General features: G+C 44.1%; 1 protein-coding gene across 11 annotated transcripts in view; it reads right to left on the bottom strand.

Annotated features, from left to right (window-relative positions):
- Positions 1–20829: 20829 nt before the first annotated feature.
- The window catches only part of EYA1 (EYA transcriptional coactivator and phosphatase 1), a 274101-nt gene continuing 268667 nt past the window's right edge, over positions 20830–26263 (bottom strand). For all 11 annotated transcript variants that reach the window (XM_019498677.2, XM_019498678.2, XM_019498681.2 and 8 more), the window contains one exon: positions 20830–23003. In XM_019498677.2, coding sequence (XP_019354222.1) covers positions 22923–23003 — 81 coding nt within the window. In that variant the 3' untranslated portion in view covers positions 20830–22922. The remainder of the gene's footprint in view (positions 23004–26263) is intronic.

Below are 26263 nucleotides of genomic sequence, written 5' to 3'. Positions count from 1 at the left end.
TTACTGATAGTCTCTCAATATTTGCTCCATTGTTTTATGCAGAATAGAAAATAAAAAAAAATTGGACAACTGCTATGGTAACCCTTGAGCCAAAACCTTTTCCTGGGACTTTTATTGGATTTGTGAAGCTTGTTTTGCTGGAGAACACAGTTTAATTTTATTTCCTTTTCCTGTTCAGCAGTACAAGTCCTGAGCTGCTCCACTGGGTGATGAGAGAAGAAACTTACCTCAGCTCTTTGGAATCACTTTGCTTTTTATCTTTTTTTCTCATACATGTGTCTACAAAGAAGTAAGCGGGTACCTTAATGTTCTTGCCATTTTAGCTTCTTCCCACTGTGTTCAGTGCCTTAATCCATATTCTAAAATGCTCCAGTGTTTTTAACATTGACATCTGAGACAAGAGCTATTTAATACTTCCATAGCATTATATAATACATTTCCTTCTGTGCTGAGATGTAGATGAATACAGTACCTGAAATGTGCAGGAAAATTTCCAGCTCAAATACTAATATTTTCCACAGGCTTCTAATTACTCTTTCATCTGTAGCAAATATAGTCTGATGTTCAAAACTTGTGTGGGTCTCTGGCAAGACTTTGAACACTAATGTTGTCTCTGGTCAGGTTTCTAAAACCATTCTAGTAATTCTGAAAACATGCTGGCAAAAACAGACTGTTCAACAAGACACAGAGGTTTAATTTTTAGACAGTGGCTTTCCACTGAACGTTTGTGGTATTGGTTCTAAAGTGCACAAGTACATTGGATTTCTAAGCCTCCAGTTTCCTGGTGATAATCCTTCTGGACAGATGGTTTTAGAGTCCAGATGAGAAACTAATTACCAATGAGATTTTTATTTCTTTAAAATGATTTGAACCGATGAGCTCAACATTATGCAAAGGGATAACACACCATTATAAAAGTTGCTTTCTGAAATACAGAGCAACAGAACAGCTAAGAAACCAATTTTGAGGTGGGAGTGTACATGAAGTTCATTTAAATAAGGTATAAGGCTGATTCATAATGAGGTTTTGTGGTCTGATTCAATGGCACTGCAACTTGTGAGCTTTTGGCTTCTATTTGTGGAAATATTGAAAAATTTCCACTGTTTCTAAAGAATTGGCAAACAGGTCTGTTCCAGTTTCAGAACTAATTTAAAATCAAAATTGTGGTCCAGTTTTAAATCTGGGACTCAAATCCAAATATCCTCCAAATTCAAATAATTTACTTGACCATGGAGTTTTGGCCCATCTTTGATTAAAAACCTCGCTAACTTAATTACACATTCACATAACAGCACTACTTTTACTATAACACTAGTGTATAGAACCCATTTGGAAAAGCTTGCAAGGAAGCATCATGTTGTTAAACTCTTTGCCTCTCTCATATTTACCAACAACAATTATTTTATTTGAGAATAGCCATTTTCTCTGTGTTAGAATTTATCAATAACATGTGATAGTGCTTCTAAGAAGCAAAAGGAATAGCTTGTGTGTCCTGTCCATCTCATCTGATCAACTAATTTAATGCCAAGTGTTTGAAAAACGCTGTACTGTGGCTGCGTTAGGTATCTTATTCCATATACCACATCATTTCATATATGTGCTGAGTACATTTATTGAATTCACTGGTCTCTGTTTTCTGTTACCACTTAATACTAATTCACTACAGTCACAGTCACAATCAGTTTAGTAGTCTTGTGAATATGGGCAGTCCTAGCTACTAAAGTAGTGACTTGTTGGCACTGATCTTAGTGGCAGCATGAGAACCCTTTCATAGAGCCCTATCCATCTTTCCAAGTTGGTTGGGTTCATAACTATTAAAACTGTCAAGTCCTCACAGCATTATTCACCTAATACCCTGATTTGAAAGAAAATTTTCCTTTTCCTCCTCAGGTTCACTGCTTGCCAAGGGTTGCTCAGGGTAAAATAAACAATAGACAGTTTCATTTAAATCTACAGAAAATAAGGAAAGGTTTTGTTCCAAACCTGCTCAAATGCTATGTAAAATTAGTGTGCCAAATTTCAAGCTCAACCTGTTTAGTTTCTCTAAACTGGGAGAAAATGACTACTAATTCTATAAATAAAACTAATTGTGCATACTCTCAAACATGAACTAAGTACCCTGCTGGTGATATAGCTCATGAAATAATAAACCCAGTGGTCAGACTATAACCCACTGTGTCACCTTTATATTTTTTTCTAACCCTACAGTGGTTTGTAGTTGCCTTTACAATAAAGAGAAATGAAAACAAATCTATGTAGAAAGGCCCTTGCTTTTATTTTAAATTACTGGTTGTATGTTGGACTTGTCTAACTGTGGCATTTTATTCATTTATCAGTGTTGGCTTTCTATTGACATTTTCTTGCCTTTTCAGTCATGGATTCGCCAAGATCCTCAGATCTGTACTGTGGACAACGTTTTAGATCAATAATTGGTACAACTACTGAAATAGCCCAGACACTCTAAAAAACAAACAGGATCATGGTAATAGCCCCTGCCCACAGACCTAGTTTGCGGTCCCTGTGACTTTGCCATTGAACTTAAACTTTCCAACAGTTAGCTGCCTGAGCTTATTCCTTGTTTGCTTCGGTTAAGAACAACTATCCAAGTTGCTTGGAAGATAAAGATCTTTGAGCTCTTTGACAAAAAATAAAAATAAAAAACATCATACACAAGCAAATCGTTTTAGTCACATGATACAACCAATGAAAAAATAGACTTACCTCCTGAATCAAAATCATTCAGACTAAAAGGTGGGTACCGGTTTGTGAAATAGAAACCCCAGCATAGGCGGAGGAAGAAAATATGATTTGGGGGGCTGAGTGCGTGCGTAGAAGCATGCACGCACCCCCTCCCCAGCAAGTAATTCAGTTGTGGGGAAGGGACATGGGGGCAAATTGAGGCCCCCCTATGGTGAATGAGGGAGTGGGGCAAAGACAGGGGCAGGGGTGAATGGGGCCCCGGGGCTGGGGCAGATCATGGGAGGCTCGGAGCCTGGGTGGCTCATTCAGTGGCATGGGGGGAGGCTCCTGTCGCTTTGTGTACCAAGACAGGCACAGGGGGCACGTCCCCCCCGATGTGTGTGCAGGGCAGAGGTGCTTGCCACTGTGAGCTGTGCTCTGCACCCTGCTGCCAGTGCCCTGATAGCCATGCAACACCATGTGCCTCCTGTGCGCTGGCTGCACTGCCTGCCTGGCGGTAGGAGTCACATGGCATCACGCAGCTGCTAGGGCACCGACAGAAGAGTGAAGAGCACAGCCCACAGTGGCAGTTGCCTCCACCCCGCACACAGCACAGATTGGGCGGGCATGTGCCACCTATGCCTGCCCCAGTTGTGGGCAGCAGCAGCAGGACTGCCCTCCCTGGACGAGCCACCCGGGCAGTGAGCATCCCACAACCTGCCCCAGGGCCTCATTCACCCCACCCCCTATGGAGGCCTCGATCTGCGCCCCCACACCCCTTCCCTCCCCTGCACACCTTCCCATCCATACATTTATCTGCTCATCTGGGCACTGCTCTGCACACAGCTGAGATAGGTTCCTGGCCACGTGCAGGCTCCAGTTGCTCGTCTGTGCCTGTGTGTGCCCCTTCCCCACCCTGCTGCAGCTGCCTGAAGCCCGCACCCAGGCTGCCTGCATTTTGGGGGGGGAGGGGGGGCTAAGCCCTCTTAGCCCCAGCCTTCCGTAGCCTATGAACCCCAGCCTAGGAGGAATGACTGCTCTAGAACTCTAATTGCCTGCTTTGTCAAAACTGGGCATGTCTACATGAGACGCAAACTGCACAGTAGCCTAATAATACTGCACAATAGCGTGTCACAGCACTAACAGTGCTAATATTATGCAGTATTATTAAGCTCTAAACAGTAGTATCACTTAAAAGGTGTTCACCAATGCCACTGCTCAGTAACTCCACTTAAGGCTCATTTATTTAGTACTTGATTATACATCTAGTAAATTAAATGCACAGTAACCACTGTGCATTAATGAATGTGTAGACCAACTGAGTACCTAAGTTAATGGTACTTGTTAATGGATATCTCATCTTAATACAGTAGGGTTTGTGCTTAAGATGGTAAGCAAAGAAAATTTAGTAAGCTCACAGTGGGTGCATATACACAAGAAGCTTTACTGAGTTGACTAATTAGCTCTGCAGTAAAGTGGCACTATCTACACATGCGCCCTTATTAGGCCAGAGTAAACTACTCAACTCCTCATTAGGATAGTACGGCCCAACATAAGAACTAACCTATGGTGGAGTTATTTACTCCACAGCAACACATGTGTAGATGGTGACTGGTGCTGGCTGGGACACGGGATGCTACAGTGCAGGGACTGCCTGCCAGCTAGCCCCATGCTATAGCACCCTCATGCCCCAGCCAGCCCCTTCACAGTAGGTTGAGCCAAGGGGAGTAGCTCTGGGCTGGCAGGCTGACTTCCTGGGTCCCTTGCCAGCTGGGGCTGTGACATCTCAGCTCAACTTGCTGCAGTCCTGGGTACACATGTAAACAGTGCACCCAGGAGCAATAAACTCTGGTGTGAAGTTCACCGGAGTTTATTGTGCTGCATTAATGCCACGTATAGGCACATACAGTGAAATATAAAATATTATGAATGCTGAGATCTGTGTAGTTCACTTCTTTGTTGTCTTTTTCATATCTTTCTGGAGAACTGCTGCATAGCTAGAGATACCCATCAGCACAGATAACTGGATTTCAAGGTCCATCTGTCTGAGGTATAGATATAGCTCCAATCACTGTCTCTCAGTGTCTCATGATCTTTAAGGCAGACAAGGTTCCTTGGGTGAATTTGATATCTTTTATTAGACCAACCCAAATGGTTGGAGAATAGTTATTAAGCAAGCTTTCGGGTTCAAAAACCCTTCGTCAGGCTAAGGAAGCTGCAGCAGTTGGTGTGTGCTCTTCCTGGATGGAATGAAAAGTAAAGAAGCCAGGGGCTGGGCTGGGCTGGGCTGGGGAGTCAGTTGCCAGGCAGACTGTAATGTATCAAAAATCCAATGTCTATGTTTAGTCCATCATCTCTAGTATCCAGGAGGTTGATGAAATGGAGCTCATAGGCTCGTCTCTGGGAAGTGTTGTGTAAGTTTCCCTTGAGGATCAGGACTGAGAGATTGGCGAGAGAGTGGCCCTCCTGTGAGAAATGTGCCCCCACCGGTAATTGGGTGTTTCTGTCTTTGATAGATTTCCGGTGTGCGTTCATTCTGGTGCGCAGTTGTTGTCTGGTCTCTCCTACATATCTTCCATCAGGGCATTTGGTGCATTGGATGAGGTGTATTACATTTCTGGAGATGCAGCTGTAAGATCCTGGGATGCTGATGGCTCTATTGTGGGGTGTAGTAATAGTGGAGGTGGTGGAGATGTGTTGGCAGGTTTTGCATTTCTTGTCATGGCACGGTCTGGATCCTTTTGGTGTGTTCTGGGGTTGAGGAAGTTTGCTTCTGGTGATGAGGTTGGCGAGGTTTGGTGCTTGTCTGAAGGCTAGGATGGGTGGCTCTGGGAAGATCTTTTTAAGAATAGGGTTTTTTTCTAATATGGGTTGCAATTTTTTGAGGATTTTCTGTACAGGTTCAAGGGATGGGTGATAGGTCATAACCAGCGGTGTGCGATTTGTGGGTGTTTTTCTTCTGTACTGCAGCAGTTCTTCACGTGGTACCCACGTGGCTCTTTCAAACGTGCGATCTACCTCTCTGGAGGAGTGTCCTTGCCTTTTTAAGATTGGTGAGGTGGCAATCCCAGGTGTTCTCTTCAGTACAGATGCGGTGGTATCTGAGGGCTTGGCTGTATATCACAGCTTTTTTGGTGTGTTTCGGGTGGTTGCTGGTTCTGTGCAGATATGTATGTTGGTCTGTGGGTTTCTTGTATACTGTGGTCTGTATTTTACTCTTCTGGAAACTGATCCTTGTGTCTAAAAAGGGGATGTTGGTGTTGGAGTATTCTAAAGAAAGTCGGATGGAGGGATGGTGACTGTTGAATTTCTGATGGAACTCAATTAGAGATTCCAGGTTCTCACTCCAAATGATGAAGATGTCATTGATATATCGTAAGTACAGCAGGGGTTTGATGGTGCAGTTCTTGAGGAAGTCTTCTTCCAGGTGGCTCATAAAAAGGTTGGCATACTGTGGGGCCATTTTAGTGCCCATAGCTGTTCCCATCATCTGGAGGAAGTGTTGATTATTAAAAGTGAAATTGGTGTGTGTGAGGATGAAGTGTATAAGCTCAGTGATATCTTTGGGTCTGTATTCTGGGTTGTAATCTTGTTCCTGTAGATATGTAAGGCAGGCATGGATGCCATCCTGGTGTGGGAAGTTGGTGTATAGGCTGGTAACGTCCATGGTGGCTAGGAGTGTGTTGCTGGGAAGGTGGTCTATGTTTTTAAGTTTCCGTAGCAAGTCTGTGGTGTCTTGGACAAAACTTGCTCTGTGGGTGACAAGCGGTTTTAGGATGGATTCAACAAAACCTGATATTTCCTGTTAGGGTCCCATGGTTGGATATGATAGGTCTGCCAGGGTTCCCTTGTTTGTGGATTTTAGGGAGCATGTACAAAGTCCCTGGGTTAGGTAGCGGGGGGATCAAGGTCTGTAGTTTTTCTTGATCTTTAATGTATTTATCTTTACAACTCCCCAGCAAGGAAGTATTGTTATTCCCATTGTACACAAGGGAAAGTAAGGCATAGAAAAATGAACCTGCCTTAAGATGCAGGAAATCTATGACAAAACAAATGAGATTAATGCAAGTATCCTAAGACCAAGGCAGGTAGCCTAATATCTGGAGCATCCTTCCTTAAACCAAACCATATAACGGGAAGCAAATAAGTTAAATTTACTGATGCAGGACTTGCGTTTATCCTCATACTGGCCCTTGAAGAAAGGGAAGTACAGCTAACGCTGTGTTACCAACAGGATAATGGAGAACAGAAAGGCCACGAACAGCTCCAAAAAGGGACTTAAGCCCCCAAGTGACACTACAACCACATCTGCATCACAAACATACAGTGTAAGCAGCATTTATGCTAAGGAGCATCTGGCCAGCTGACATCAAGGTTCTAATTAGCCTGCTCAAGGTGGCCACATTGTTTTCTAGTTCAATAGGAAGCTCATGCAGAGCAGTACAGTATTTTTGAGGGCTCCACTGCCTGGCACAGAAAATGTATTCTTACACTTTAGGGACTAAATACAAAATTGCAATTCTCAAAGTCTCAGTTTAGCTGGGACTTAACATTGGAGACTCCTGAAATACATACATCCCTCAGTCTTCAACATTAAAGTTCCCTAAGTACCTAAAATTCTGCTTGTGCACATGCCCAGAATTACTTGAGTTTCTATAAAGTGCAGCTCTGTGCCTATTTCATGGCTACACCCCCCCATAAGCTAGGCATTACTACACTTACCTTGCTAAAGAATCTCAATCCACTGTGCATATGCAGAGCAAAATCAGGCTCCACATAAAATGCAGCAACTGCTACTTCCTTTGATAAGATGGCTGTTCTTTTATCTGAGAGTCAGTACAAAACATTCACTCAGGATATGTGAGATGTGGTTTTGACAGTCCCCAGGCAGAAAAGAGAATTAAACCCAGCTTTCCCATCTCTCAGAATAGTACCCCAAACACCGAGCTGTAAGCTACTCTAGAATGAGGATGAGGGGCCTGGTTGTTACTCTTTCTCCCACCTGTTGACATTGTACTTTAACATAGACAATTAAAGATTAATTGGGCCAAGGAGAGGAAGAAGGATCATATAGCCTAAATGCAGTTTAGGTACTGGGGAAGTACTTACACCAAGGATAGTTTGTGCCTTTTTACATTAAACAGTTATTGGATATTGAATGAAATGCTGAAACAGTCCACAAACTAGACAGAAACTCAAGTTTTCCTTCTCCCAGGAGATGGCCCTAACAACTAGCCTATGCAATCATGCTGACTGTTGGTTTTTTCTCTCTCTCAGGGTCAACAAATCTTTAATTATTTTACGGACAACAGAACAACTTTTAGAGGAAGGAGTGGCAACTAGATTAGTCTATGGACTGGTAGTGAAGCTGCTCTCCTGAAAGGAGGGGATATCCATTGTAATCCCCTGAGGCAGGGGATTAAACTTTAATTTTCCACATCGTGGATTGGTGCTCTCTAGTGACTGAGGGCACTGATGCAAGTGACATTTTGTTACATAATCAGCCACTGAAAACACTCTATAGCCATGTGCTTATAGAACATTACATGAGGGTTCAGATGAAAGCACTTCAAAGGAGAGCACCTTCATTAACTTGTGTCAGCTTGTGCCAGGAGTAGGGCTGGGTTGATGCAGCCCAGCCCTGCTCTTTGCATTGTTTTCAGAATGGGAGTGGGGGAAAGGGAGGGGAAGGACCTTCTTTTTGGGGCTTGCCCAGCTGGTGCTAGAGCGGGGTGCTCCAATCCATCCACCCCACCCTCAAGCCGTAGAATGAGATCCTTCTGTTCCCTTCTCCCCTCCCATTCTGAACATAGTGCCAGGTCTGGGAGGGGGGAAGGGTGGGGCTAATGGAGAGTGGCCAAAGACACGCAGCTGCTCTAAACTGCAGCTTGGTCTCCCAACCCCCAGGACCCAATAGTGAATGTCTGTTGGGTTCAGGGGATTGCTGTAACACATGACACTTCCTGAGAAGGAGACTGGTAGTGGCAAACCTGTTTCAGAAGAATGGTGTCCTGGTCTGTTTTTTCAAAAGGTTGCATGCACTAGGGCTATGCGAAGCTTTGGTTGCTGATTCGATTTGGCGAAGATTCGGCCTGATTTGGCAGCTGAATCTCCAAATCCGAATTGAATCAGGAGACCCTTTAATCTTTCTAAATTGAATCAGAACCTTCCAAATTGATTCAGAGAGATTCAATGATTCGGACATAGACACAGGTTTAAATGTTTTTTCTACATACCTCAAGGTACCAGGCAGCTTGTGAATGCTAAGATGGTGGGGCAGATGGAGCGTCCCATGGGAGCATGGAGGGGGGGGTCCCCAGCATGATCAGTGGTGGACCCAGAAATGGACCAGAAGTACTTCTGGTCCGCTTCCAGGTCCACCGCAAAGCACACGGGGGGACTCTCCCCCCACCCCCAGCTCAGCGATTGGTGCCTCCTGGGTTGGGGGAGTTACCTGGGGTCCCCCCATGGCTGATCACTGAGCTGAGGAGGTACGGGGGAGGGGGAGGTCCCCAGTGCACTCGATGGTGGACCTAGAAATGGACCAGAACTACATCTGGTCCACTTCTGGGTCCATTGCCGAGCATGTGAGGGAGACTCCCACGCTCCTATGGGACACTCCATCCACACCACCATCTCAGCATTCACGAGCCATGCCTAGTACCTTAAGGTATGTAGAAAAAAACATTTAAAGCTGTGTCTAAGGCCAAACTGGTGATTCTCCGGATCAGCATTGAATCTTCAGATTCGGATTCGGCTGAATCGAATTGGGACAGTGATCCAAATCAGCAAATTTAATCACTGTGCCCTGAATCAGGCTGAATCTGAATCTGGATCAAATATGGCCCACTTCACACACATCCTAGCCGGCACTTTACTTCAGGAGAAGATTTTTAGTTTGTAAATCCTGAGTGAAAGGAGGTGCCTCTTGGTTGCATTATATAAAGTGTGCAATTTCTCAAGAGGGACAGGATTTAAGATGCATTTCAGTTGAGTAAGCCTAGGCACTTAACTCAGGGCTGTGGGGTCCACTATGAGATTGCAGGCTCCTCCAAATTGGGCACTGCAACATTCAACACTGCAGACAAACCCTGAGTTCTTTTTTGGTACTTGGGCCTATGATCTGCCCAAGGAGAGTGTGGCAAAGCCAGAAAACGAAAATGGATTTCCTGAGCCTCAAATTAATGCCCAAATTGCTGGGCAATCCTTCCTTCCTCCTCTTTCCCTAGAGATCATTATTTTAGAATTGTTTTCCGTAGATTTATTACCTTAAATTTTTCTTATTGAATCACATTTTATGTTCTCAACATATTTCTTATCTCTCTAGATCTCTCTGCACCATTTTTCCTGCCTCTGTGGTCTCCACAACACCTCCCAATTTAGTATTATCTGCAGATTTCATATTATATTATATTTAACCTAGAAGTAAGTTGACAGTGAAATAAATAAGTGAATGCAGTTTTGGGCTTCCTTTGCAGATGCAGCAAGCCACAGAACAGAGAGGGATCACTGCCTTTGTGTCTGATTTTGTACAGTATCAAAGGGCAGTCATAAGGGACTAGCCACCAGCAATATTTTAAATGCATTAAAAAAGACAAATGATGCTCATAGTTACTTTTTCCCGACAAAATTATTGCATTGGTTCGAGGTAAAAGAGAGAGGTATAATGATGTGGGGTTTTTTTGAGTTGGTTAGAATTTTTCAAAAATTCAAGATAAAAGGGACTGTTTATGAAAAATTTGGGAAAAAAAACAGTTGATCCCTTTCCACCCTCTCTCATCTATATGCTATTTTGCACAATGTACATATTGCAATGAGAATATTCAGATTTATAACTGTAAACTGTGAATCAACTTATGTTGCAATGGTTTTTAAAGATCATTTGATATAGGTGCCCTTTTCACCTAAAAATAGCTAGCTCAAACCTTTGAGTTGTGAATGTAAATACCTGAAGTGTGAACAGAATTATTTCCCCCTCCTCAAGCTTCTCTGGCTGTCAGTCTGGCCCAATTCACAAGAACTAAGGTTTACTAAAAAAAAAAAAAAAAAAAAATAGAAATGAAGAAAATTATAACAAAAAAGTTTCCTTTTATCCTTCTTAGTCTCTGTGAATTTTTCTTTCTTTCTGAATGAGATTTATTAAGATCTCATATAATAATAAAAATGAAAGAATTGTACATTAGGGCTATGCAAAATTTTGCTGGCTGTTTCGTTTCAAAGCTTTTTTAATTTGTTTCAAGCTCAAAACAGCGAAATCAAAATGAAACAAAGGGCTTCAAAACAGACTCGAAATGAAATGAGGGGCAGTCAAAACATTTTGAAACTTTCGAAACATTTTGAATTTTGAAGCTGAAGCTGGGCTTGCCTGCAGGGAAACAGAAAGTAAGGAGAAGGAAAGGAAAGAGGGGGGAAGGACTATTCTGATATTGACTATGTAGCTGGCCAGTGACTGTGATCCTTCCCCGAGGTCCCTTCCAATCCCAGTGCTCTAGGGGAGGGATGGAAAAACAGCATAATAAGCAGCATTATTTGAACTGGGCTGCTTTCTGCCTTGGGGTCAGTTACTGAGCTGTCTTCCAGCAGCTCAGCAGCATCAGACAACAAAGGCTACCATTCATTTCCTACTTGCTAGCCTAGCAAGTGGGATTCAGCAATACCTTTTGCTTTCTTTCTATACCCTTTTATTTTATTATTATATTCATTGATTCCTTTTAATTTATTCCTTCCCCAAAATCCTCTTTTTGTTTTTGTTAGTCTATTTTGGTTCTTTTCAAATCTGAGCTTTCTCCCACAGTGTGCATTCTATTCACTGTGCAGGGAAGCACAGCATAATTATATTGCATATTATAATATAGAATTTATATAGTAAAACACAGACATACATTTATATATTTTTATTTTATTTATTACATAAATACATACATACAAACTTAAATACACATACATACAATTATCTTATTTACATTTATTACATAAATGAGATAACATTACAGAAGAAGAGACAGATTTTCCAGCACACCAAGGCAAGGCAAGACACTATGAAACACACCATGAAGTGTGCCGGAAAGGCAGCTGGCAAGCCTTCAGGGAAGGGGAGAAGGGGGGAATAGAGGGAGAGCTTTAAGTCCCCCCAGCCAAACTGAGATGCAGCCTCTTTGCTACAACAAGCAAGTATGGGGCTTCCATTAGTTCTATAGGCAGCAAGAAGAGGGGAGCAGTTGCAGTGCCACTGCTTCTGCCTGAGTCTGCATCCTCTCCAGCATCACCAGCATGACAGTGTCCTCCACTCCATTTCACTTCCCATGCTGAGCCTTCCAGTGCCAGAGGAAGAGCTGGATCTGGATCTGGATCTGAGTGCCATAGCAAGGGAAGTTCTGGGGAAGGAGGAGGAATCACCTGAGTTTGTGCTCTACACCCCTCAAGTTTCCCCTAGAGCTAGGTCTCCTTTCCCAGAAGGCACTTCAGAGGAGGCTGAGGTAGAGGTTGTGGAGGTAAGCAGCTCAGCTGAGTCCGCTCCTCCTGCTGCTGTGCCTCTGCCTGCTGAGGAGGGGGAAATTTCAGCACCCACACATGCACCCGCACTCCAGGAGTGAGCAGATAGTTGGTCTGGGATCATTTTGGGCTGGCAGATGATCCCATGTATGCTATCTGCTTGCACTGCTGAGCCCAAACCAGACAGAGCAAGGGAACAAAACACATGAGCACCACAGGGATGCTTATGCATCTCCACAGGCACCACCCCCTTGCCATTGCTCCTCCTCAGCCTGCCACCAGTGGGAGTGTGCCCAAAGGGAAGTCCCCCTCTCGATCCAAAGCCCCCATTCCCCCAAAACAGTGGGGGAAAGGCAGACAGAAAGGGGGGCATGTTGCAAGGGTGAGTGAGATCACCCAGAGCATTGGGGAGATGCTTGCTGTGGATGGCCTGCCCTTCTCCTTGGTTGATCAGCTGGGGTTCAGGTGGCTCATGACGCTTGTGGCCCCATCCTACCAAGTGCCTGCATGCACCACCTTCAGCAGGACAGTGTCCCCTCCCTGTATGAGGCATGCAGGGAGTACTTGAGGGAGGAGCTGTGCAAGGCAGGTGCACAGGTGGCCTTACATTTCACCTCAGACACCTGGAGCAGCTGGGGTGGCAATCACGCCTACTTCTCCCTCATAGGACACTGGTGTGACCAGTCAGGCTATCAGTGGGCTTTCCTTCAAGCCAAGGTGATGGCTGAGTCCCACACGGCAACAGAGATCATGGGGGCCATGAACCGCTTGGTGCAGGGGTGGCTCGTTGGGCAGGGCAAGCTCACCCATGGGTTCATGGTCACCGACAATGGGGCCAATGTGGTCAAGGGGGTCTGTGATGTCAACTTTGTTAGCATCCGCTGTGTGGCACATAAGTTCCACCTCATTGTTAGGGACACCTTAGAGGGGGGCAGGGTTACTGGTGATGATGCCAGCACCACCAGCAAGCTCATTTCCAAATGCAGGAAGTTGGCAGGCTACTTCCACTGGAGCATCAAGGGGGACAAGATGCTGTGGGACAAACAGGCAGAGCTGAACATCCCACAGCACAAAATCATGCAGGATGTGGAGACTCGGTGGAACTCCACATACCTGATGCTCAAGAGGCTGGTGGAATAACAGAAGGCCATCCATGAGATGGCCTTGCTGAGGGAGATTGGGATCAGTGGCCCCCTTAACAGAGCTGAGTGGGATACCATCTCCCAGATTTTGGTGGTCCTCAAGCCCTTCCTCGAGGCCATGGAGACCCTCAGCACTAGAGATGGCCTCCTTAGCCAGGTGATCCCTGTAGTAAGGGAACTTCAGAGCCAAATGGAGCACTTCCAGGGGATCAATATTCCTGGCTGGGGCAAACCATCGTCACCAGACATGCAGGCATTGGTGAGGCAGCTGAAGGAGGGCTTGATCCCTTGCAGTTCAGCATGGTCTACATGCTGGTCACCATGTGTGACCTGAGGGTGAAGGGCAGCATATGCACCAGGAAAAGCCTGAACCAGTGGATGGAGGTGTTGGTGAAGAGAGTCAAGGAGGCAGAATGGAGGAGGTGGAAGGATGTGGAAGAGGGAGAATCCACTGTCTCATGCCAGCACATCATCCACCAGTCAGTCTCCTCCTCCACCACAGGTGCTGCCAATGTGGGCCAAGGGCATGGCTTCCATGGTGGGGTCCAGAGGCACCAGACCCCACCATCAGGCAGGTAATGCTCAGGCCTTGGTGGCTGCCTATCTCACCGAGGACGTGGAGCCACTGCTGTGCGACTCCTTGGCCTACTGGGCCAGCTGCAGCCAGATCTGGCCACAGTTGCCTGGGAACACCTGTCCTGTTCACCGACTAGTGTTCCAAGTGAGAGAGTGTTCAGCATTTCTGGTAATGTAGTGACACCCCACCACACTTCCTTGGATCCTGGTTTGGTGGAGCATCTGGTGTTCCTGAAGGTGAACCTCCCGCTGCTGGGGTTCCCCAAGCTCCACATGCAGATGGAGTGAATGCCACCCTCTTCACTCCATCTGCACCTATTTCCTTTTTTCATTTTTTAAAAACCACTTAATGCCCTGTTCTCAGAGCTGGAGGTGGCACTCACTGCATCACCACCTAGCAGGGAAAGAACATGTCCCTGCTGAGCTCCCGTGCCAGAACGAACTTGGAGGTATGGTCTGGGGCTACGGGGAAAGAGGAGACCCCAGGTCCTGGCCATGACCACTAAAACTGCACTCTGCCAGGGTCAGGAGGCCTGGTAGGACTGCTGGTGGTGCGGCAGCCCCAGGAAATGCCAGGACCGAGGATCAATCTGTTCCTGGATGGAAGGAATAGTAAAGAAGCCAGAAGCTGCCTTGCAATGCAGGCAAGAAAGCCAATCAGTGTAAATGTAAATGTAAGTATCGGGGGTGAGGCACTGGCTGGGGTGGGGGTGAGGGTGGGGAAAGGGGATGTAGCAGGAGCTATCTTGCCTACTGTTTTCATCCCCCTGTGCATTCACACTTACAAGTGTCATGAGTTTTGCTTTCAAGACTTTGAGGTGCAGTTTTCCAGAAACCCCTGCACCTATCTGGGTGAAACTTGGCAGGCTTCATGCCCTCAGAAAGCGCTACCAGCCCTGCTTCTGTCATCCAAATCTGCCAAAAAATGCTAAAGTTAGAGGCAGTTTAGTGCTTCCCCATTATAGCCTGTGGGTGAAACATCAAAGCATTGTCAAAACAGTGAAACAGCTTCGACAAAACAAAATAGAACAGTGCTTCAAAACTAAATGAAACTCGAAATGAAACACTGTCCCATTGAAATGGTGAATGAAAGTTGAAACAAAATCATGTTGTTTTGCACAGCCTTATCGTATGTATAGTTGTAATGTTTTCTTCAGCTCTCCTAGGGTATGTTCAAGTGTTACATTTTGATCAACCTAACCAGGGTTAGATTGATCTAAAAGTCTAATCATGCAGGTGTTCAGAGGGTTTAATTCAGCCAAAAAAATGGCATGCCTGATCTCGGTAAGCACAGATGTGCACAGGAGGTGCGCTAACTTAGATCAAGAAATGGTTAACCAGATCTAGAAAAGGGTTAACCTAGCTTCATCAATACCTTCATGCATTCACAATACAGTCCTGGAGCTGGGAAAGCCCAGCTGCTTGCCTCAGCCCCAGGACAGTGCTATTCCTTGCCCCTCCCCACCCCCCCGACCATGACTGCACTATTTCCACCAGCTCCCCCCACCCCCACAGACTCACCGGCCCCTCTTCCCAACCCCAGGTTACTTACATCAGGCTGCCCATGCCCACTTTTGTCAGTGGCCAACGGCTTCATGCTCTGCTCCCAGCAGTGCTGAACTGCTGTACGTGTCACTCCCAATCTAGGTCTAGGTGACTTAAATCAAGCTGCCTTGACCTAGACTGGGTGCACCAAGAATTTGTTCACATACTTAGCTGTACTAAATATTCTGTGAATGAACTAAAGGTTTCACTACAAATCTGCTTTCAAGTTACCAGGGCAAAAGGTACATAAATTACAGCTTATTCTTTGACTATGTCCTCGTTCTCTTGCCACAGACCAATTTGTCAATATTTATGCATTACACACTTAGGATTGAAGTACTGTCATCAGAGGTCCATGTATAAGTAACCCCACTTGACAGAGCTGCACATGTATAATACAGGGCAGAATCTGAAGAACATGAACAGATAGGACAGAGAGATTGAAAAGAAGGCTGTAACAGTATTTTCTTAGCTGGATTGTCTGGTTTTGTAATAGGGATTTTGTCTTCATACATATCTGCAACATGTGTAGTAAAATCCTGGTACCACAGTAATAACAATAATGTTATTTTCACCACCTTGACACCGCTCCGAAGTAACACAAGCCTAATAACTGAGAGAGATATTACTCTAGTGCCTGTGGTTCTCAACCTTTATAGACTCAAGCCATCCCCCAGAAAATGCCAACTTTTAAGTTTTCACTATGTTTTTGACTGCAAAAAAGTAATAGAGTGATTCTTTTGTTTCCAAGAACTCTGAAAGGCCCAACAGATCAAAATTGTTTTAACTCTTGTGGATTCCCATTTCAAATCTCTGGGTTTATCCTGTGAATCATGCCTGCACACGTAATGATGGCAATATTGTGTGGCACCCCATGCCATTGTGACAGGCTAGCTGGCAGTGACTTAGCCCAGGAGTTTTGAAGGGGTAAAAGATGATTGGAGGACTTGGGATTCCCTTTCATCACCAGTCAGGCCCCAGACTCACCTCTCATGTCCCCTGATTGGCCCCTTGGGTCACCTGGAGGGGGATAAAAGGGGCAGCGTGGCTGACTCAGGGAAGAGACCAATGAGGGACCATGAGGAAGGAGCTTCAAAGAGCTGGCAAGAGCTGAGCCAGCAGTGCAGAAGCAGTTGCCCCAGAAGAGCTTGAAGGAACAGGATTTGCAAGCAGCACTTGGACCCTCAGCAGCACGGCGTGTCGCCAGCAGGAGAGGCTCCCTGCTGGGCTCCAGGATCCCCTATGAGAGGCTGTGGCCAGCAGGAGAGGCTTCCCGCTTCAGCAAGGATCTGAGCAGTGACCTGAGTTCCCAGCTCGGCTTCCGGCTCCTCCAATCAGAGACCAGGCAGCGTGACGTGAGGCCAGGGCTCCAGGAAGGTCAAGACCCCTAGCAGCCAGTATTGTTCCCTCATTAAAAGGTATTTGGTTAAGTCCCCAGTGGTGGTCTGGCTCTTCTCTATAGGGGGAGAGGCCCTACACCTCCCACGGCGCTTGTGCACCTGCTTTGATCCCTTCAATTGGAGAAGGGGTACCTTTTGGAGTACCACCCAGGTTACACCATCCTTGAAAGGATCTCAAGGCACCCAGAGCGACTTGGAATACTGGTTGAGAATCACTGTCTTACGCTAACTGCAGTTGATCATAGTTCTGTGTTATTTAAAAAAAATAATAATTTCAGCAGATTCAGCAGGCAAGCATAGCTCTCTTTACTATTATGGAATTACAGGCATTTTGGGTGCACCTCCATGTTCATTAATGTGCTTCTGCTACTGAGCATTAAATTTAGTACCTCTAATGTGAGATATTAAATGCAGATTAGGCTGCCTTTTTTAAATGCACATGCTTTTTTAGTGACACTTAAAGCGCAGTAACTTATTTTTACTGTGCATTAGCATATTAGCATGGTTTTTGATGAGACACTTTAATGTGTAGTAAAATAGGCTATTGCACATTAAAGTACACATGTAGATGCACCCTTTGAGTCTTAAAAAGTGAAACAAATGGTCACCTAATTTTGGACTGATATATATCCTACACAACTCATTGATTTCAAAGGGAATTATAATGACCCCACTGATTTCAAAGGGCTGCTTTCCATGGTGATTGGTGCTGCATAAATACAGTATAGGCAAAACTTGGCCCTGAACATGCATTAAGGTGGCTTTTTGGATAATCCCCAGTGTTTGTTTTAATTTGTTAGGAAGCAATTGTTAGCTTTTATTTTTACTTTATTTTTTTTAATCCAAGTTTTAGCTCTGTTTTGCAAAGCAGAATTTGAAATACTGAAATGTATTTTGTCATTGTAACCTCAATGCTTTAATGGATTACTACAGAATAATATATAGCATCTGGACTTCTCTTACTTCCAAAACATCAGAGTACTGTGTATTTAATCATTTTAAGACGTGAACATGTTTTTTGTTTTTTTGTAAATAAGAAACCCGGGGCAACAATTTTTTAATAAGAGTGTATATGTTCATGAATCAAAGAGCTTGATTCACAGGCGCAATAAGGCTCCAGTTTTAAACTTCATGTGCAATGTTAAATAATGTATAGCTACAGGCCTGGTAGTGTTCTGAAAGCAAATGTTTGGAGCCAAGTAGTGATTACAATTTAGGAGTCTTGGATTAAGTCTAATTTGAGATCATAAGCAACTTTAATGAAGGAGTGTGCCTTTAAAACACATCATGGTAATACAGCAGTCTAAACAACAAAGCCACTAGAAAGAATTTGGCAGATCTGGCAGCCATTATTTTTCATGATGGGCTGAAAAGCACAAGCAAGTAAACTGTCATCCCTTGATGCTCTCTGAAGGTATAGGACTTATTTGAAGGCCTCTGATAGCATAGCTGGCTGATCTGGGGACTTCAGCATCCAAAAACACTCATACTTAATGACTGCAAAAACCAACAAATCTTCAGGGGTTTTGTTTTATCATAGCTTGAAAAATGTGTTTCCTGTGATTTGATGACAATACACATGCTTGTGCCAGGACAATGTTGCACAATGTGTTATAAGGAAAATTTCTTTGACTGTTTGGATTCCAGCAACTATTATATAAATCTCTTATGTGACACAGATAAGTACTTGAGAACTCTAAGCCTGAGGTACTTATGTCTTGAGACAAGATGGACTCAGGTGGCACAATAAGCTGGTCTTTCACCCTTGGAGACAATTTCAAAGCTTAGCTAAGGACCCAAAGTGAAAGTGAATGTGCTTGTCTAGGGCAAGCACTAATCCCCACCCAGCTGCATGCATCAGAAAACCAAAACAGGATTGGTTCAGAAAAAGGCAAGGTGTTGGAAATGAGCACCCAGTAGGAGAGAGGCACAAGCAGTTGGCCATCATGTGACTCACTTCTCTGACTGGCTTAGCTCACATGGTGCTTGGCTCAGAAAACAGTTACATTTTTCTTTTTTTCCATTGCTGGGAAGCAATGCAAGGCACGCCCAAGACATTATGTAGGTGCCTAAAGTGGGATTTAGATGGAATTTTAGACTCTTTGTACAAAAACTTTGTACCCCATCCCAGCTGCTTCACACTCTCAAACCTACAGGCACAAGTTTATGTCCTTAGTATTCTCAAGGTCCATGTCCAAAATCCCCTTCCTAACAGGGCTGAGCCTATGTCTTAGCTAACACACAAGGCTGACTGGGATCCAGAAGCAGGCATTCTTCCTGCCTCACCCCCTGAGACTCAGTCTGGCAGGCATTCAAAGGACTGAGAGTTTCATATTTTATTTTAAGCACAAAATATATAAAAGAGATGAACAGTTTGGGAAGTAGGGACTAGGACCCAATCTCCCCATCTCAGGCAAAGGCCCTGACCATTAGGCTGTATTGTTATATTCTTACTCCTACATCCTCTGTCCAAATGAAATCTGAATTCTTTTCTGCACTGTGTCTCAGCTTCAGCAAATGAGATGTGGTTATGTGAGTACAGGCAAGTGGTAAGAGCACAGTCCTGGAGGTGAAGTGGATTAGATACCCTCATACACAAGAACTGAAACTGTCTTCTACTTCCTGGATGAGTACTCTAACCTCCTCCCTTGGCCATACTTTTTTTCAGTGAGCCCTGCTTAGTTTTTCACTTACTTTCAGAAAAAAGATTCCCAGCCGTAGATCCCAAGTACATGGAGGTATCTTCCTGAAGCTCTGAGTAAGATGCCTGATTGTAGACTTGCCTGCATCGCCACTGTTTCCTACCAGATAGGTCTAGGCAGCTGGAACATTTATACTGGTATTTTGTAGATTGATGTAAATTACTTCAGGATTTGTAGCAGGCAGATGACCAAGCATTTCAAGGTTGCTGCTTAATATAGGTGCTATTACAGAGTCTCCCTACTAGGTGGCTGGGAAGCAGGTAAGAGCTCATGTACCTTAAGCAAACGGCTGCCCCAGGATAGTGTTGGAAACACATCACTTACAGTGAGGTAACTGACACCAATGTATTTTTACCTTGATTTTCCCAGGTTAGTTCCATACCAGATTCAGGTGAGTTACCCCAGTATGATGTACATCCACTTCTTTTTTTCACCAGTGTAAAGACAGATATTACCAATGTAAACGTGACATATATGTAGACCTTACATGTTCTAAGTTTAGGTAGCTCCCTGTTTAGCCTCTGGGAGTTGGTTTGGATTGCACTCTATGGCACTTAATTCCCCCTAAACACCACAGAGGAGAAATAGGTGCTTTAAGTTAGGGTTTTGGATTCCACTCCAGGTGACAGGCACTAAAAGATAGGTGTTGTACAGTCTAACATAGATTCATAGATGTTAGGGTCGAAAGGGACCTCAATAGATCATCGAGTCCGACCCCCTGCATAAGCAGAAAAGAGTGCTGGGTCTAGATGACCCCAGCTAGATACTCATCTAACCTCCTCTTGAAAACCCCCAGGGTAGAGGAGAGCACCACCTCCCTTGGGAGCCCGTTCCAGACCTTGGCCACTCGAACTGTGAAGAAGTTCTTCCTAATGTCCAATCTAAATCTGCTCTCTGCTAGCTTGTGGCCATTGTTTCTTGTAACCCCAGGGGTTACAAGAAACAACATGTTGGTGCTTAAATACTTTCTGGATCTGGCTCCAAGTTCCTTGCTTCTATGATGACTAAATTCAAACACAAATTTAAACCAAAGAGGCAGCAATGCACTCTGACACCTACTCTTGTGGGATAGTCTGTGTTGATCTTCTCTAGCTCCCACTGAGCAGAGAAACAGCTGCTATCCATCTAATTTAGTCCTCTGTAGCCAAGCTGGTTGTTACTATATATGGTCTCTTATCTGGGTGGCACAAACAAGTGCTAATCTTGTCTCTTGGGCTAGCAAAAAGATGAGAGATGCTATCACTTTTTGCCCCACTGGAAAAAATAATCAAATACTTATATGTAAGAGGACTGTTTAATATTTCACAAATCAATTTTATTAATTTAAAACAAAATTAATGAAGAAAAATTCTGTACACAATTGTGGACACAACACACTTTTTGTACAATAAGGCCCAGATTATCTGTTTTTTTTCAGTCTGCATAATGACTATAAAAATTTAGAAGGCAAAAAAGTCACTGTCTACTTTGCTTGAAGCAAAATAATGATAATGATAATACTAATAATTATAGTCCCAATCCTAAAAATTATCCACAATCTGCTTAAACTTTATGTACTGTAAGTAGTTCCTTTAACTTTGCTGGAGTTACTCACACTGCATGAAGTGAAACACATGTGTAAGTCTTTGCAGGATAGGAGCCTTAGTTTGTAATTAAGCAATTTTGAAAATCCACAAATGATTAATTCTAGCAGCAATATGAATCCTCCAACAGAGGAGGGTGTTGCTTTGAAGCTACTTTGGTGCTTTTCAGCTTCTCTGGTAGCTGTTTAAAGGCTGGTGTTTTAGGCAAAAAAAAAAAAAGAAAAAAGAAGAAAAGGGTAAAAGCTGGAGAATAAATCAACAAAGCTGAGGTTTCTTTTTACTGAAGGGATGAAAATCACGGAAAGTGAACTGGTACATTGGTTTATTTAAGGCCAAGAAGTCAGATTTGCAGTTTGTCTGACCAAATGGCTCATGGCCCTCATGATTCCTATTAGAAAAGTTCTAACTCAAAGACAGACATAGTGTTCCTCCTGGGCATGAATCCTTCTGAAGCAAGTCTTAACCATTGGCGATAACTGGTTTAGTGTGTCCATTGCCGGCAATGGATGTTATCTGTTAGGAAAATACGAGTCCTAGTAGAGGAGGATTAAAAAAGTGAAGTGTGTAAACCGGGATAACAACTATATTTTGCTCCGTTTCTCCAAAATATCCTCTTTTCTAACTTAAGAAAAATGAAGTTAGCTGCTATCATTTTTTAATCAAAATCTGATTTTTAAGTACTGTTTTATAATATATTCTCTATTCTCCACATTCTTTTTATGGGATGAGCTTGTTGATTCAGTTCTTTAAAGAGGTTTAATACATGAACATTAAAACAGAAAACAAAAGACAGCTAGGGACTCCTCTTCAATTAAATGGTGTAGCTGTGTGTGTGCATTTAACGCATGGGATGTGGTAACCAATGTTTTCGTAGTCAGAATGGCTAAGGGGAAAATGGAGAAAATAGCTGAAAAAGAACAACAACAAATTCCTTATTGACACTTGACATCCATGCTTTTGGTCTTGACAAATTTATCTAAAAAATCCATTATCTACATATTTATACCCAACACTTTGATAAGGCACAGCACAAGAGTTTGTGCACACATTGCCTCATACCTCACCAACAAGGCATTACTACCTTTCAATAGCATTTACCTAAACAATATGTAAAAGAATCATCCATTATTACAAATTTACACAAAAAAATCTTCCTGTACATGATTGTCTCAGTGATGTACCTATTTGTTTAAATTAGACATACTTTAAACTACTTTGCAATGTGCTAAAATCAAAAGTACTTGCTGTATTACAAGGCAAAGGCTTACAATAGCCTTTAATCCTTTCATACATATCCTCAGTTATATGATGTCAAAACACAGTCCGTTCATAAATAAGATGTACAGAGTACCCTGGGTAGGAGAAACCAAAAAAGTAAACCTTCTTTACAAGAAAATTACTCCACTGGTATTTTGCAAAACTCAGTCTTCATTGTGCAATCAAGCTTGCTGTGTTGAAGACGCTGTGTGTGTCACATTGAAAATTCTAAAAACTACAAAGTTTCTGCAGGTCCTTTCTTTCTTCACAGGTATGAACCTTTTTTTGTAGCAAACGTGGTAAAGACGCTGTTAAAACATTTGCATGGCTTGTTTTCATTGGATTCATAGTACTAGAGTCAACAGCTGTTCTGAAGAAAAAGACATGCTCCTCCGTTTATTGAAAGGGCAAAGGTTAAGACCAATTTCAGCTGTACGTCAACATGTTGAAATCACAAAGTTCTGTAGTCCAATGCTGACACAAGACACAGGCATACTGTCCATGGGCATAAGGGAGATTCTGGGGTTTCAAAGTGCTGCTGAGCTGCTACAAGTACTCCAGTTCCAAGGCATGATGAAGGGCCATAAGATCAGAGTGGCTTGAGATCCTCCAAAATGGCATGGCATGCTGTGAACAGCACAAACACAGTGTGAAAAAACTAAGCATTCTGATATTCAGTCTCACCTAGAGTCCTTTTCAAGAATAAGGTAATATTGCAAGAAGAGAGAATAGTCCATGTGGCCTCTGTGCATGAAGTATTCAAGAAAAGCTGTAAGAACTCCTAAATATATTTAATGTAAAGCTTAATAACATCAAATCCATTTTGAAAACACACGGTCCCCTTAAAGTGTAATTACTGAGTCCAATTTTTTAAATATTTTTTTCTCAAAAAGTTATTATGCATGTTTTGAAATAATAATTTAAAAATATATTCCATATATGAAACAAATATGTACCAAAAATAACACTTGGTGACAAAGAAAATGAAGAGTAACTACTATTCACTGTCAAGCCATGCATATTTTTTGTGGAACTACTGCTGGCAGGTAAATTGAAGAACTTTTTAGCAGTGATTCAGAATATGTCAATATGTAGCCCAAACCATGCTGATGGTAATTTTTTCCTGGTGGTATGTATTATAGTGGTCACTGTTTCCACTGACTTAAAAACAGCTTTTCCATATGGGAGAATTTTAAAATGAATGTTTAATTTTTTTCCCCCAATCAGCTGAAAAATAAATCTGTGTCCAAATCATGGATCTGTTTGTAAAACACCTGAATAAACCAAAGACAAGAATAACAGGAAAAAACAAAGATTATCTCCTCTGTGAAGGCTAAAAATCTGATTGTGAAAACTCGCTAACCTTAAACTGGAAAGCAGGCACTACAGTGTCAGCAAGACTATTTCATAAATAAAAGATAGATAACCATCGCCTCTTGCAGAGCAAATATTCTGTTCATCCCATGGGAAAAATAGCTCCAATGCAAAAAATAATCTGAAGGCTGACATGAATATGTTTAGCATTTCATCAGTTCATCTCATGTTCAGCTGATTTCAGGACATGCACTAAAGCCAATGTAACATTACTTGGGCTCATGGAACATTTTGTTACAGTCCGTTGGGCATGGATTTTCACCCTTCTACAAAACCATCCTTAGTCTTTTTCAATTCAACAAAAACATTCATTTCTCTTGTTTATCTTCACGATACTGACCTTCTTTGTGGCATTTATTCTGGACATTTTCCCTTAGTATTTGACTTATATAAAACTATATATACATAACTATTTATACATACAACTATCAAAATGCCTATATGAACATAAGAGCAGAAATCCTTGTCATTCTTTACTTTGTCCTCAGCTGCTTGTTTTCAGCAAACCCTCAACAAGTTACTGTATGTCTAAGTCAGATTGTTACATTCCCCGGGACAGGACCTATAATTAACTGGGAGAGTCCTGTGTTCAAGTATACATTACAGTTATAATACTTTATTCTCCAATATTATAATCAATAATTGTAGGAGAATTCTGTTGCAAATTGGGCAATAATATGCAACATTGGTGACTGGAGAATGAGGCTGGGATTTTTAGAAGAACCTTAAACTGAAATTATATAGAAGTGCCAAATTTACTTAGGCTCCTTGGAAAATCTAGACTGAAGAAGTAATTGCTATTGTCTGCTTAGGAGCCTGGGAGACCAAACAACCATTGCTCCAGTAAGAGAAAGGAAAACATACTATAAAGCAGGGGTGGGCAGGACTCAGCTCCATTCAGAAAGCAGCAGGGGCAGCTGCCGGTGGGGTCAGATGCAATGAATTGGTGGATGCCCCCCTGTGGCCCAGATTCAATCAGCTGGCAGGCCAAATCCAGCCCACAGGCTGTATTTTGCCTATGCCAGATACAGAAGGAAATAAAGTAAAGACCTTGCTGAAGAATGTTAATTAATTAAGAAGGGTGTACTGGTGTAGCTGGAGATTGGGAAAATGGAGGCCGGAGGAGGGAAAAGGGAGCAGGCTTCATAGCACATCTGAATTCTAGAACAGTTAAGCTTCACGAACAGAAAGCAACACTGAAAAAATCCCAATGGATACTGTGACAGGGAGCCTCCCGGGGCCGAGCTCTGTGGCCCGCCCGCCTGTCACCGTGACAGCAGGCCTACTCAGGGCCGAGCTCTTCATGGCCCGCCCACCTGTCTCTGGGCAACCGCCCGCTCATCTCGCCTGCCACGCCTTTGATGATAATCAGTTCAATTATGATGCTAATTAAGCGGGAGGCTGCCCTTCGACTGCCCCGATGCCCAGGGGCACTCTGCGGCTCCGACCTCCCCTAATACCGCAGCCCAAGCCTCGCAGATGGCATCATGGTGTTCTACCTCACCGGCCCCCGCACTGGGCCCCAGAATCTTCTATGCAAGACCCCACTATGGTCTTCTCTACTCAGGCGGCCACTCCGCCGCCAACTGGGCTACCTCACCCACCCGAAGCCTTGTTCCCCTCTCGGGTGTGGTTCCCCCGGAACTTTCGGCTACCTGGCCCTGGCCCACCTCAAGGCCAGTCAGGACCCCAGACCCCCGGCTCTTGGGCATCCCTCGCGGTGGGCCCCTGGCCCTTTTGACCCTCACTGGTCCTGGCCCCAGCATGGGCCAGTCGAGGGGACTCTCCCCTTTGGGCTGGGTCTCTGTAGCCACTCTCTACTTCTCGGGCCTCACTGTGCCACTACTCCCTTCCTCCTAGGAGCAACCGCGGCACCTCGCCCACCTTACTCGCACTCTCGGGGTCCACCCTCTCTGGGCCCCTCACACACATGGGCCCTCTCGGCCCTCATCACACGGGCCCTCTCGGCCCTCACCCAACTCAGGGGTCACCGACCCGGTGGTGGTGGGAGCTAGGGGTTAAGGCGCCCCTTTCACCGGGGTGATCACTGGCCTGGCATTTCCTGGGGGCTCCCGCGCCACTGAGAGCCCCACCAGACCACCCACTCCCGGCACGGTGCAGTTTCAGGTCATGCCCAGGACCAGGAGCCTCCTGCCAACCCCTTGCAGCTCCCCCTTACCTCCGGGTCATACACAGCAGCCCTAAGGCCAGGCGATGTTGCTGCCTGACCTCTTGCAGCCAAACTGCCTAGTTTATATAGGCCCCAAAATGGCTGCCCTAATCAGGCACCTGGAGGCTGCCAGCTCCAGGCCCTTAAAGTGGCAGGAGCACCCTGTGCTCCGCCACAGATACTTTTTCCCCTCGTACCCACAAACCTAGAGAAACAGTTAATGGTACATTTCTACTTCAGAAACAATGGGGGAGCTAAAAGGCAGCTACTTGCAAAGATTCCAGGTGGCTTTAAGATGCTTTGGGAGAAGAGTTCCAGAGATAAATATAACAAGGCTTAGAGA

The sequence above is a fragment of the Alligator mississippiensis genome, chromosome 3 (assembly GCF_030867095.1).
Source record: "Alligator mississippiensis isolate rAllMis1 chromosome 3, rAllMis1, whole genome shotgun sequence".
NCBI lineage: Eukaryota > Metazoa > Chordata > Crocodylia > Alligatoridae > Alligator > Alligator mississippiensis.
Note: the sequence above shows the minus strand (reverse complement) of the source record. Positions and strands in the feature narration are given on the sequence as shown.